The sequence below is a fragment of the Brachyistius frenatus genome, unplaced genomic scaffold (assembly GCF_029030835.1).
Source record: "Brachyistius frenatus isolate BFR_SWC_R1_liver_20210118 unplaced genomic scaffold, ASM2903083v1 Contig_165, whole genome shotgun sequence".
Classification (NCBI taxonomy): Eukaryota; Metazoa; Chordata; class Actinopteri; family Embiotocidae; genus Brachyistius; species Brachyistius frenatus.
The window spans coordinates 179,989-193,923 of NW_027210764.1; the positions used below are offsets into that span (position 1 = coordinate 179,989).

General features: G+C 44.1%; 1 protein-coding gene across 1 annotated transcript; it reads right to left on the reverse strand.

Annotated features, from left to right (window-relative positions):
• Nucleotides 1-1,237: 1,237 nt before the first annotated feature.
• eef1e1 (eukaryotic translation elongation factor 1 epsilon 1) lies at nt 1,238-7,610 on the reverse strand. Its single transcript, XM_069716933.1, has 4 exons — nt 7,499-7,610; nt 6,629-6,826; nt 4,213-4,308; nt 1,238-2,292 (listed from the first exon to the last, which is right to left on the reverse strand). The coding sequence occupies exons 1-4, from the start codon at nt 7,580-7,582 to the stop codon at nt 2,149-2,151; spliced, it is 522 nt and encodes a 173-aa protein (XP_069573034.1). The 5' UTR covers nt 7,583-7,610; the 3' UTR covers nt 1,238-2,148.
• Between the last annotated feature and the right edge of the window lie 6,325 nt (nt 7,611-13,935).

Consider the following 13,935-nt stretch of genomic DNA (forward strand, 5'->3'; position numbering starts at 1 on the left):
AGAACAGTTTGTCCAGCTGCAACTTTTGTGGGCAAAACTTGATTATTTACACCTCAGAAGTCGGCGGAACTGTCTGATGCTTCGCATCGCAAACAGCATTCCTCTCAAGTGGTAACATAACCGGGAGGACAAGGGCCTCTTTAATGGAAGACCGCAGCATTAACCGGCCAGACTAGTCACAAGGCTCTCTCAAATGACTGCAAACTGTTTTTATTGTTCACGTCTACTTTGCCACACTTGCTCCAAAGACACAGCGAGCTGTCTTCCAGAACTTTGTAGAAACAGTGCCTCTGTCTTCTGGCTGCTTTACGCAAAACAATTTCTTGGAGAGAACGTAAAGTACACAACGAGAAGAATCAGCAGAGAAGTCAGGGGTCATGAGCTGCGTATCCCTTTGATTTATTGGCACAGGATGAACTTCATGGTGACATTAGATAACAAAACCGCAGAGCTAAAGCAACAGATGATATGAGAAGCCTGTTAGGCTTGTCACCAAAGACAATTAAACAGAGAACAGCATTAAGAGTATTAGATTAGAAAGTGTCAGTCCCATCATTTATGTGCTGAAAACTTCTGGTGTGTGACAACTGTAAAATGGTACAGACTGATTAAAAACAGTTATGAGTTGCTCCTCTAATTCTGCCTCAATTTCCGTTTTCATTGCCTTCATGATAGTAATACACAGATTCCGCCACCACTGCCATGATTTGGTGTGTTAATGGTGCTAATAGCAAACACCCAGCCAGCAGCAGCAAGGCTTTTGGAGGCACAGATCATTGTTCACATGTCACAAAAAGATCCCTCGGCCTCTGGGTGCTCTTTTTCTCTGTGTGGCCTCCCTCCCTCCCCCCTCCCTTCGTCCTTCTCTCTCCAGTAGCCCCCGTGGGAGCGTGAGGGTTGAAATGACACACAGTGGCTGACTGTCGCCCAGGGGCCTGGGTTCTGGCCTTGGCTGGCTGGATCTGTGTGGCAGCTGGTGAGCCCGCTGCCCTCTCTCTGGCCTGCAGCATCAACAGTGGTGGTAGTGGGACTGATTGGAGCCTCACTCTGATCTCTGACTCTGGGGCTGACGCGCAACTGCTCACTGCTGCCCACACGACTGGTGGTGAGGAAGTCGAACAGAGAGCGGGGATGTAATCAGGAACGAACAAAAACACACACACACACACACGGAATAAACTGTCCGGTGAAGTCGCAGAGAGTTATATGTGAACACGTAACATCCTGACAAAATAATAATAATAATAATAAGCCTGCAGAGAGCTAAAAGACTGATAAGACAGAGCACAATGGGGCAGAGAAATGGCAGAATTGGCAGAACAATATGGCCTGTGGTCTTTACAGGGGTTATGAAACTGAACCCCAACCACATGAATCCAGACAAGCAGAGGAAATGCACTGAAGTGGCATGTGGGAAGCAGCATTTCCCAAGGGCACAAAGTACTGCCAGTCAAGTAACATCTTAAACCCTCTGTGAGCGTGTAATACTTGTCATCGCGTGTTCAAGGCTCAGATTAAACAAAAACAAAAATCCTCATTTATAAATACAAACACCTTTTTTTTACTAAGCTAGCAGCACTTCCAACGCACCCTTTGAAAACTGCCAAACAAGACTCCTGAAAGTCACACAAATATTACCAATAAAAATAATACCCTCGTCAATGAATAAGACACCGGACTTATTATAAATAGTGTTAGCATAACTGAATGATTGAGGGGTTAAAACGACACGTGCTGTTCTTTCTTCCTTCCTCTCCCAACCTGGGCAATATAGTTATTAAAAACACTGACATTGTGTTAAGAATATGAACCGAACTACATGTTCATTAGCAATTATTCCCTTAATTAGTACCTCATGCAGTAAAACAGTTCCTAGTTTTCGCTGAGCTTCCTCGTTAACCAAACAGCTACAAGTCCAAGTATGTTACCAGACAAAAACACCAAGGCAGGAATCTTGATCCAAACAACAGCAGCAAAAGAAGACAGGTATGACTGAGTGGAAACACCCTTAACTTGTGCCGGTGATGTGATACACTCTATCTTTGAAACTGTGTGCCCAGGTCTGGTCCAAAGGACAGAGGAGTTGCGACGGGTCGGGCCTGGTAGGTGGTAGGTGGGTGGGGAGGGGAGGAGAGGGGAAATCAGGTTTCAGTGGTTTCTGCTGGTGTAAATTCTGTTCCGGAGCACAACTAGTGGAGGGAGGTGGTGTCGGACACCAGGGTAGTGCTGCATGTGGTCGAACCACCGCGTGACATTCACATACTGCTCCTTCTCCTGGATCGCCAAGTCCACCTGGGAGAGAGAAGAAAGACGCTGACCTGATTGTTAAAAGGAAAAACTTCTACCAGCCGGTGTGAAAGTTAGTGAGGATGACAACGAGAAATCCATTTTATACACTGTCGGTGGTGAAAGATGGAAATGATTTCTCTTTTAATGTTTCAGGTAATTAAAAAAATGCTGTCCAACTTACTTTTATGAGAATTATCTAAGAAGATGATTCGGTCTGTCTGAAAACCGTGTTTTACACCAAGTTATAAAAATTAAAAAAAAAAAAAAAAAAAAAAAAAAAGCTTCTAGGGCTGCCCACTGAAAGCTGAATCATCACACGGAAACCCCTCAGTCAAATGAGATTTTTCAAGTTAAGCAGCAGTTTTTAAAACAATTTTTTAGGCTTAAGGTTATTTCATAACTACTTCCTCGTCTACTCCCTCCTCAAGGAGTGGAGTTGGGTAGCAGAGGGACAGAGAGCGGCCACACCGTGCTAAGGTTCAAAGTTCCTCCCAGCTGACGCGATTGTGGGAATTGTTGGGTTCGTTTGTATAATGTTGTAAATTTCAGTTCAGTTTCTATATTAAATACCCTGAAATGACTTGTGCTGAATTTGCTCCACTGACAGCCACGCACAAAAAGCTGAATCTTTGTGTCTGCTTACACTGAATTATGAAACACTAGAAACACTTGAAATGAAAAGAACAAGGGCTCACAAGTGAACAATGCTTCAATTCATGGGGTCACAAACCAAAACACTGGAGAGCATTAATAAGGACTGATGACATCTGACTATCAATGTACTGAAGGGAAGAAGATGTAAGAAATGGTTTCTCTTACTGGGATAATTTGGTCATTTGAGGACACACTTCCCTTCAGGTTTCAAACTGCCACATGGTCAAAGATGTGTGTGTGTGTAGCTGTAGGTAACCACAACTGAACTGATTTATGATTATTCACTGACAAGTTTGAGTCACAGGCAAATATCTCTCCTGTTACTGTACAATGCAGGTGGCGAACTACAACATGAAAGCAGAATTCTTCATGTCCTTGGTAAATAAATCTTATTAAGCGTGCGGCTTTTCATCATCTAATTAAGTGGAATATGGAAATTGCCCACACAGACAACAATCCAGCCTAAAACCATTGTAGCATCAGTCAGGTTTAATGTTTGTGTTATGTTGTTTTCCATGAATTGAACATCAGCACAGGCTGTGGTTAAGGGTTGGACTAGCTGACCCCCTGTCCCCGAGGTTAAAAACCACACTGATTGGAAACCAAAGTGACGCTCCTCTGCCTGGTGGCGGGGGGGCGAGCTTCCATCTCCGCCACAACCACTGACATCTCTCAACATGTGATCTCGCCCTCCCCTCCGTCTCCTCCTTCCCCTCCCCCTCCCATCTCTGAACACACTTTTTTTGCCCCCCCCCCCATCCTTGAAGGCGTAACAAACTTACTTGTCCCTGGTCTCAGGCTACAGACATCACTTTCTGCCACATCACTTTATTTGTTAGAAGAGAAGTGAGAATGTGTTTATAATCCGTGTGTTTATTGCCAGCTTGTTCTTGATGCCCTTTGGCCATATGACTGCTCTAATTGTGCGTTATGCACTATGACAAATTGCTTATTAAAGTTGTGGTTTGACTGAAGTGAGTGCTGATAAGGAGGGACGGATGGAGGAGTCCTTGTACTGAGACACAATACATCAATCACATTTACCCATGAATATGTGATCTACACAACTTTGGGAAACTAAAGAAAGTTTTAACATCTACAGTTTTCTTCAAAGTTTAGCTTTAGTAGCAACATTTACTCGTGTCCCAGCAACACGTTAACGAGCAGCAGTTCATCTGAACACTATAAAAATCAAGATACACGGAGAGATTAAAGGAGAAGCACTGCCTGAGCCATCTGAATAAAGTGTAACAGCTGAAGGTAACTCACCAGGAGTGGATGGATCCCGTAGTACATGAGAACATCCGCTAAGGTGCACTGGTTCCCTGCCAGGTAGACCTTGTCTTGCAGGTAGAGGTTGAGGTCCTGAAAGAGGACATTTCAAAACATAATCCGCTATGCAAATGAGCTCATTACATATGATAATGTATGCATTATGGAAAGTATTTCTATGTAAACACACTTGTCTTCATATGACAGATGAATACATTACATGAATCACTAATGAAGCTTTCTTTTTAGATAGGAGGTGATGTTGTTGCATTTCATTTTAAAGACAACTCGAACGGGAATATTCAGCTTTGTAGAGGACATGTTTTTGCTTTCATGAATTCTTTTCGTGAATTTGACTCTCTTGATGGACACGGCAGACCTAAAGCGGACACAACAGCAGGTTCATTAACCTACATATCTGCGTGAGGTACACGAGTCTGGATCCCAGCTCGCGTGTGTCTGTGTGCTGCGCTACGTGGATAGGAATAATATGTAACCCGAGGGGGGACGTTATCTCTCCCCACGACTGACGACTTAGCACAGATGCTGTACAAAACAGGCTGTTTGTTTACTCCACTACCAAATGACGACAACTGTCGCTCGCAAATCTAATGAAGCCGTCGAAAACCTGGGCTGCGTTCTGTGTGTTTCTCAGTCTGCGGACGCAGAGTCGAGCATGGAAGTGCTGGTCCCAGGGGGAGAGACCATCTTTAGCACTTGTACATTGTGCTATGGGAAAACTCTACACACACACACACACACACACACACACACACACACACACACACACACACACACACACACACACACACACACACACACACACACACACACACACACTCAGAGCATCTTGGGGGCAAATGGAGTTATTGTGCGGCAAGAGTGGGTGATGCCAAACAAGGCATGAAGACTGCAGACTTCCTCCCCCTCCACAATCAGATCCTTGCTTTTCTTAGCCTACGGCCATGGAGCTGAAGCCCAGTCGAGCATCAGAGGAGAGGCAGCTCTCCGGTTACCCCCCCGCCCAGCACGTGGAGCTCAAACCTGGGTTCTTTTCCACCTGCCCCCACCTTCACCGTTCATTCATATAGGTGGTACATTCAGATAAAAAATAATGCTGGAAAACTCTGGAGAAGCTTTTACACTGCAAATGAGTAGAGTTCGGGCCGAACACATTCAGATGTTCAAAAACGCAAAAATCTGTTTATGCCCTTCGGGTGGGTTGTGCACAAATGTTCATTTTTAGTTGAACGGCTAAATAACTGATTTTACAAATTCAAATGGCTGGTGTACAGAGTAATTAGCAATTGTAATTAGCTAGATGCTCCAGTTTTTGCATCAGAAAACAAATCGTATAACAATGTTTCAGCAGGAAATCATCCATACGTCGAAGGCGGAGGGGCCAAACTTTCCTCAGCATTCAGCTATCTTTGCGTTCAGGACCAAACTGGCCTGACTTGTTTATCATAATATTGCGAGTGACAAGATGATTACTTTAGAAACAAGTCTCAGCTTGACAAACTATGAATTTCTTATTTGCATCCTGGGGTGAGAAAGTTTAAGAACTCCCGCAGTTGACACTTTTTACCCCTGGATAATTTAATGGGAGATGACTGGTGTGTTTGAAAGAAGAGAGCTGAGGACGCAGCTAAAGCAGCAGGACAGGACAGGGGGCCACCGGGCACCAGAGCCGAGCTGCTCGGGGCGACTTCCTTCTGTAAGTGGCACCATTAAAATATTTAAGAGGCCTGTCCAGATAACATGCTGCCGCACAGCATGACTTCTCAGCCGTGCCACAACAGTGTGTCACGCTGAGAAGTGCGCACGCACACACACACGCACACAAACACTTCACGCTGACAGGACGGTGCCAAGAGGCGCGTGGCGTCCAGCAGACCAGTGGCTGGCTGACGATCCATTTCACGCTGACTGGCGTCAGGCACATTAAAGCATTTTTCTGTCGCTGGGGCCTTGTCACTGAAGGGCCATACATCAGTCTGTATTCCTGTCGCTTGTGCTTTAACAAGGCAAAGGCAAACACACACACACACACACACACACACACACACACACACACACACACACACACACACACACACACACACACACACACACACACACACACTGACCGAAGTGGTGGACAGACACAGAGGGAATGGAAGACAAACTGAGAACCTGCACACTTCTGAAAGATAAGTACCGGTTTCATTTTCACAAACCCAAAAATGAGAAACACCAGCATCAGTTGAGCCGAGGTGGAAGCAAACACTCCCTTCCCGAGTTATCTTGGAATTCTCCAGATTAAAATCCGGAACAATTGTAAGTACAGAAGCACTTAAATCTACCGTGCGACGTCAATGTCAAAGGAAACGGAAGAGATTTCAAAGATTCCCTTGTGTTTCAACTTGTTTACCTTCAGGACCGTCTTGCCGTCTTCCTTTGTGCAGCTGTCCAGCCTGGTCACTCTGCACTCCAGCCACTGCTGCACCACCGCCCTGCTCTCTGCAGTGTCGCCCAGCAGCTCCGGGCGCTCGGCCTCTTTCACCAGGTGACAGGCGATGGTCACCAGACCCGCCAGGGGAGGTCCGTTGTTATTCTGCAGCACAGGTACCTGCAGGGAGAGGGCAGCGAGATGTGTCAGCAGACGGATTTCATTTGATCTCCGTCACCGTTTCGACGCAATTAGGCAATAATTAAAACGCGTCGGACGCCAGCAGCTACTGTTTGTGTTTTACATCTTTTATTTCCAAAGGGGCACACATTAACCCTTGACAGCTTAACACACTCGTGAGTAAAGCTGTTTGTGGGTGAGAGACCGTCTCATACGCACAAGTGGATTGTATTAAAAAAACTGTTGCAATACACGATGCATGTCCAATCTCTCCTCCTCTCAGTGCGGAGAGTCCAAACCCACAGCACAGTGTTTGAGCTGCACAGTGTTTGAGCTGCACTCCGTCAGGCTGCAGGAGACACTGACAGCTGGCTCCTCCCCTCGCACCGAGCACGCAGCTGCTTCCATTGTGCTGATGGTGTCTCAAATAAGACGGATGTCCGGCTGCCTGGACACGCTGGACAGTCAGAGCAACTCATCCGACAGGAGACCGATCACACGAAGTAGACGTGCGACGACAACAGTCTTATTTTCAGCACACGTGTCCCGCTTGTTAGCATTCCCATGCTAGCAATCGTCGCACTAGTTACGACAGCTTACAAGCTTCCTTTCACATAAGATGGCGGTTTACCACCAACAGCAGATAGGCGCAGCAAATAACCGTCACATCACCTTTTTATCCCCCTGTGTACTGTACTTGTTCGGCTTTTTTAGTCCCAAGTATTTCTCCAGCGACGATAACTCCCGTAACGCCATGTTTTCTGTCTGTCTGAGGGGCAGACCAGTGGGAGACCGATGTGATTGGGTGAAAATCTCAAGGCCCGCCTACCGGAGTTTGAGCGACTGGAGATTCAACCAATGAAAATATAGCATGTGCATCGCTTTCGTTGTATTGCATCAGTGAATATGATGATAGGTTTTTCACATTCAAAAATGTTTTTAACTGTAGGTCAACTTGACTGCTGAAACTGCAAATAAAGAAATACAAACGCTGTTACATATTATTATTTTTTTCACACTTACAACATTTCCAGTTACAAATATAATAGATTTTTATGTCAGGATGAAAAGGTGTTCATTTTAATGTGATGTTTACGTAATGTAAATTAGGCTATTTCAGACAGGTTTCATTCCAAAGGCTGTAAGGAATGGCAGATGAATACGAAAACAAAACAAAACACATTTATAGTGCTTTCATCTTCTAAACTGGAGTATTTTTGACCTTGTACCAAAAGAAAACCTAGTTAATTAGGTTTCATAATTAATTAAGGTTTAATAAACGCAGACACAAACATGCTGCACCTCTGTATATCCCACTACTCCATAGGTGGACTCTATTATCAACCTCCCCCTACTAGAATAGTCTGAACTGATCAAAATAAATGTTATGCAGTACTGCCAGTTCCCAGCAACTTGCATGTTATTACAGAACTTCTTATGTGAGGATTTGTGCTCAAATATAATCAAAATGACAGAGGAATGTCTGGAGTTTCAGTCAAAAGTCCTGCAGCAAAGTTTTGCTATCCTGCCTGTCTGTCTCTGCAGTGTGTCCTGGCTCTGACATTGTGTGTGTCGTGTCTGTTTGGATATGTACTGTGCCTCTACGATTTCCCCATAATGAAATGTCACCTGTCAGTCAAAACTGTGTGTACTTACTAAGTATTGTTCAGGTGTGTATGTGCTGGTACATGAGTACGTATTTGTGTGCATGTATGTGTGACATCATAGAGAGTGACAGTTGGGCCGAGGTGTCACATTACGAGCTTTATTTTCATTCTCAGCAGATCTTCTTTGCAGCAGCTCACCTGGATGACAACCCTGGAGGTCATGTCAGCGACTGCAAACAAATCAAATTGATCTTTTTCCCTCTGGATTTTATTGCCTTTATTCAGACTGGAATAAAATATGTAAGGAGATGATAAGAAAGGTAGACAGAGGCTGGCGAGTTTGAACTGCTATGTTTACCTGTATGCTTACCAGGACTACTTTAGCTGGGCAGGTGCAGAAGGTGCATCATCCAGATCCTTTTCTTGAATAAATGTAGAACTATCATAAATATCCTTTAATGGTGAACACAATCATTTTATAAAGTGTTTAAGTTTTCAAAACAGCAATGGGCAAAGTAGTCAGTAGGTAAAACTGTTAAATAAAACTACTGCAATATAAAGAACACAATTGTCATAATTTCAGTGTCAATAAATAAAGAGGCATAAAATTTAAAGCAGAAAAAAAAAATATCACACTTTACAAAGAAGTGTATTGTACATGCTGCTTGTAAGTATGAATACTTGAATTGCTTTCCACCAATGGTTTTATGAGCTGGTGCATGCTGTTCAATCATACAAGAGGCTATCATGTGACGAAGTAAAACAAATGTAAAATGTGCTTAATGTTGCAATCGGCAATTACTGAATTGGAGGAGATCATTTTAAATCAAGCAGTATAATAAAATGAGGTAGTAACCACTGACACACACTCATTGGATTTACTACTCCTACCATACATTTGTGTTTTTGCGGGCCACATTTATTCAATTAAAAAGCGGAGTACAGTGTCCTTATTTAAGAACTTAAGCTAAATATTTTAGGCCAGTGTGTCCAACTCTCTTGTGATAAGGTTGCAAGTACAAGAAAAGCAAATAAATAAATCTCCATGTTTTTTTACTCAGTTGTCAACATGGCCCAAAATACTCTCCGGTCCTGAGGTGGTCCAGATCACACTGAACACATCCAGTGCTGTCGCACTTCCTGATACACTGACCTACAGCATCACATTTCACATGAGACGTCTGTTGTGAATATCCAGCTCACTGTATACAACTAATACCTGGGTCATGTTATAGTCTCACACAGTATTTTAATATTGAATATGTAGGCGCTTCATATGAACTACTTTCATTGATGTTTATTGCCTTGCACATCCCCAGTATCCACAATGTTCCCTCTCACCGCATGCACCTAATATAAAAGAACAGATGATATTTTTAAACCCAATTTGTTGAGAAAAAGCTGTCCCAGAAAACAAATTAATTATAAGAATGAGTACACAGACTATCACAAATGATTAGATGCCATGAAACAAGGTAAGGCTAATTCTCTGCATTTTTTTCCCCCATCTAACCTTCCACTTTTGCTGTTTGTTTATAGGCTCCAGCACGTCATACATTTTTACGTTAGTAGGGCTTCCATAAATGTATGCCTGCAGCATTAAAGTGCGTCTCCTTTAACTAAATGCCTCGAAGCTGCCACATCCTGTCTGTACTCAGGCGGGCTGAGGACAACGATCCCTAGTGCCGAGGACTAACTGTAGCCTGTGGGAGTTTTCTCATGCCGATTGTGATACACAATCCGGGGTCACATTAGGGAGGAAATCTACAGTTGGGGTCACAGATAGTGCCGTGGGGCTTCCCAAGGCAGGCATAGCCATAAACGCAGCCTCAGTCCTAGTAGATGTATCCCCCCTCTGCTTAGTCTGTAGCATACAATATGCTGTTAGACTGATTTGTCTAGCCGGGGATGCAGGGCCCTACAGGCCCGCCTGTCTCCTCTGTTACCTTTCATGACCTGTGAGAGCTCTTTGACTGAGTCCTGTATCTTAACCACACAGATGCTCGCAGAAGCAGAGGGCCGATTGGTTGTGAGTAGTCGACATGAACGCTGTCAGCACAGATTGGTGAAATTGCACATTGGTGCTAGGTCGGATCCCCACCGTAGAGTGAACACGGGGGACAGGCGCCAGGCAGCTGGGTGACAGTTTGGGAGAAAGCTGAGAGCAGTGAGATGAAGACAGACAGATGTATGGGGGTCAGCATGCTGCCTTTACCTTCAGCTCCTGTCAGCTTTTATTTTTGATTTGATTTCGTCCATAGAACTTGATGCATGGATGGAGAAACTGACATGAAAATAAACTTTGGTCAAAGGATAACAGTTTGTATAGTGTAGGGAAGTGAGCCTTTGAGTTATAAAATGACAGTATGGGAATTTGGGGAGAATTTTGTGATACTTTTCTGATAATTTTGTGATTCATTTTGGATTCAAAAACTTCCACAGAGAAAAAAGTCTGCGAGATCATGAAGGAAATCATTTCTGGAGGTGTTTTTTTGGGTTCAAATTAAGGCTGTAACTGATGATTATTTTAACCATGGATTTAGTGTTTGACCTATAAAAGATTTAGAGTTTCCTAAAAGGCCAAAGAAACATATATACATCTCTTGTTTTACCCCAGTCATAACCTCAAAGATTTACAACCACATAAAATCCTCATGTAAAAAATTTAACTGGCATGTGTTTGATGAGAAAAAAACACGACTAATTGATTATCTGAAAGACTAGCAGTCATTTCCTGTTGGATGACGAAGTGACTACTTGACTCAGGTCTTGTTTTAATGTCCTGTTTTGAAACCTAATCTGAGAAAACCCAAATGTCATCCCCCAGACCTCATTCTCATTCATTTCCAAGCCAGAGCTACTATACAGTAAGTCACTTTCAGCCAATGCAGCATATGACTCGCGGTAGTCCACGTGATGTGTCTTTTGGCTCGGGAGCTGCTGGCTCTGGTAGTGGAGGAGAGTCAGAGGATGCCAGAAATGTCGAACCTCCAGGCGGGGCCTTTGGGCCTTCATGACGACAACAGTGATGGGATTATAGGAACCACCCTGCTGCTCCATGCACAAGTAGGCACCCAAAGGCTAAAAACAACAAGCTGGTCCCACACTCCATCACACACGCGCACATGCAAATGAGTGTATGTTTGAATATGTTTACAAGGGGGGAGGGAAGGGCTGGATGAGCCAGTGACAGGGGTGGAGTGATGACATTTTCATGGCATTTCATGTCTTTCCCTTAACATTTGTGACACGAGATTAGCATTGGAAGGCACACTCATAGAGGTGTGTGTGTGTGTGTGTGTGTGTGTGTGTGTGTGTGTGTGTATGTGTATGTGTGTGTGTGGATGTGTATGTGTGCGTGTGATCGGATGGAGGGCGTTTGAGACTCTGATCGGGGAGAGGCCCCGCAGACAAACAAACGAGTAATAAAGGCAGTTTCTCCATTTCCTCCTCCTCTGCTTACATGCCAAGCTACAGGGCTGTGGGACATGCTGGTGGACACAGTACCAGCTCACTGTAACAACAAACCCTGTCCCTGCCTTCCATCCAGCAGCAGTCACTTAGGAGTATTAATTACCGCTCTGAATTTCCTCCTCCATAGCCATCCGTGTCCCCCTCAGACAAACAACCTCGGTGGGAGGATCTTGATTATTATAGCTTCTGAAAAGTCAGATTGTCTTTTATTGAAGTTGCCCACTGGCCATGCAGGTTTCTCTCCATCTCTCTCCATCTCTCTCTCTCTCTCTTTCTCTCTCTCTCTCTCTCTCTCTCCCTGTGTCTCATTCTCCCTTTCTGTGTTTCTCATCCATGATTCAGACAAAATCTTGGAGGAAACTGTTGCTGGTGCTCCTGCCGTGGCCGCGAGGTTGATGAGGGAGACTCCCATGTTGTTAGAGGTTTAAAGTCATGCAGGTTAAAGCAGCCACAAATCCTCACACACACACACACACACACACACACACACACACACACTCGCACACGCTAAACTATGGCTGGAAGCTGCACACAGAGCTGCTGTTCAGTTGTTCACCAGCAGGGAGCACTGTGGGTCTTTCAAAAATGACAAAGTCCACCTCTGCTCACAGTCCAGTTGCATATAAACCAGGACTCGGTCTTGTCAAAATTAAGTTTTTATCTGAAAAAAGAAAGTGAATATTACAAAACAGATGGGATCATGGGTATTTTGTAGGAGTATAAAAATCACTGCATCTTGTAAAATATCGAAATCAATACATTCATTTTGGTCACTTTTACTTATTGTAATTCTGCATACAAATATTTTGTATTATTGTATTATTTTCAACTTTATGTGTTTCCAAATAAATGTGCATGTTACAATAATTCGATATCATCTTCCACAGTATCTGATCAGAAACAGGTTCATTTGTAATGTTCAGTACTCTGTTTCGTTAAAGTGCTTTGCTCAGGGGCACATGAATGATTTCCCCCCCCCTAGCCTTTTTCAAAAGGTTAAAATCTAAGTCCATCTTTTTGATTGTAAACTTTGAAATGTTTAAGAATCGCAGGCGCATGAGAACGCATTTGGGAAACCTCTGCCCGGCTCCTAATCCTCGCTGCTCATCTGTCTTCATGTCTTTAACCCATTAGTTTGATTCACGGCCTCTGGAGCGGGAAAGTGAAAGCTCAGGCCGGCACTTGTCTCTCCTATGACTGTGTCCACTATATCCCTTTTGTGTGGCACTTTATGGCCTGCTGGAGAGAGGTGGAAGGGACATGTATGTGTGTGGGCGACTGAAAAGGAAGACAGCGAATAGAAAGGGGGTTGGGTGGAGAGATAGATATAGGGAGATTCAGAGGGTTATTTGTCCCTCTTCCCCTCTCTGAGAGCGAGGAATCATGGTCTGCATGACAGGTCGCCAGCCCCCGTTGGGGGTGATCTATATGAGGCCCTCTTTATTGGCAATTTCAACCCAGGGACAGATGAGACTCCAGCCAGCTGGCCGGACAGCCAGGCTATGATGAAAGCAGCCAGGACTCACCTGTGACTCTCGCACTGAAGGCTAGAGAAATAATGCATCAGAGGTTATATGTGGCGCTATGTGCAGTGTGCGCTGTGTAGATGTATGAGCCACGAGTGTGTGAGGTAGAAATAATGTATGGCTGCTGTCATGCCCAGAGGTCTCTGTTTAGTATGGGGAGAATCACCGAGCTGTGTTGCAGGCAGATTTTCGATTGAGATGCTTTGGATACTTTACATATTGTTGGAATGTAGGGTAAATAATTCAACTTGGAGTACCAGTCAAGAACCTGTCCATGACTTATTGCTTTTGGCTTCCTTGACGTAAAAGCGAACATGCGTATATCATAACAAAGCACATGCTGCACTGCATGTGAACCATATACAACTCTGGGCTGTGCTGTATGAATTGAATTTTCTTCTACCTGAGAGCTGAAAAATATTAAAAAGCCTTCTAAAACCTGGATGTTAAGATGATTGTAATAAAACATTAAAGCCACCATAAGTACTAAAGCATTACTTTA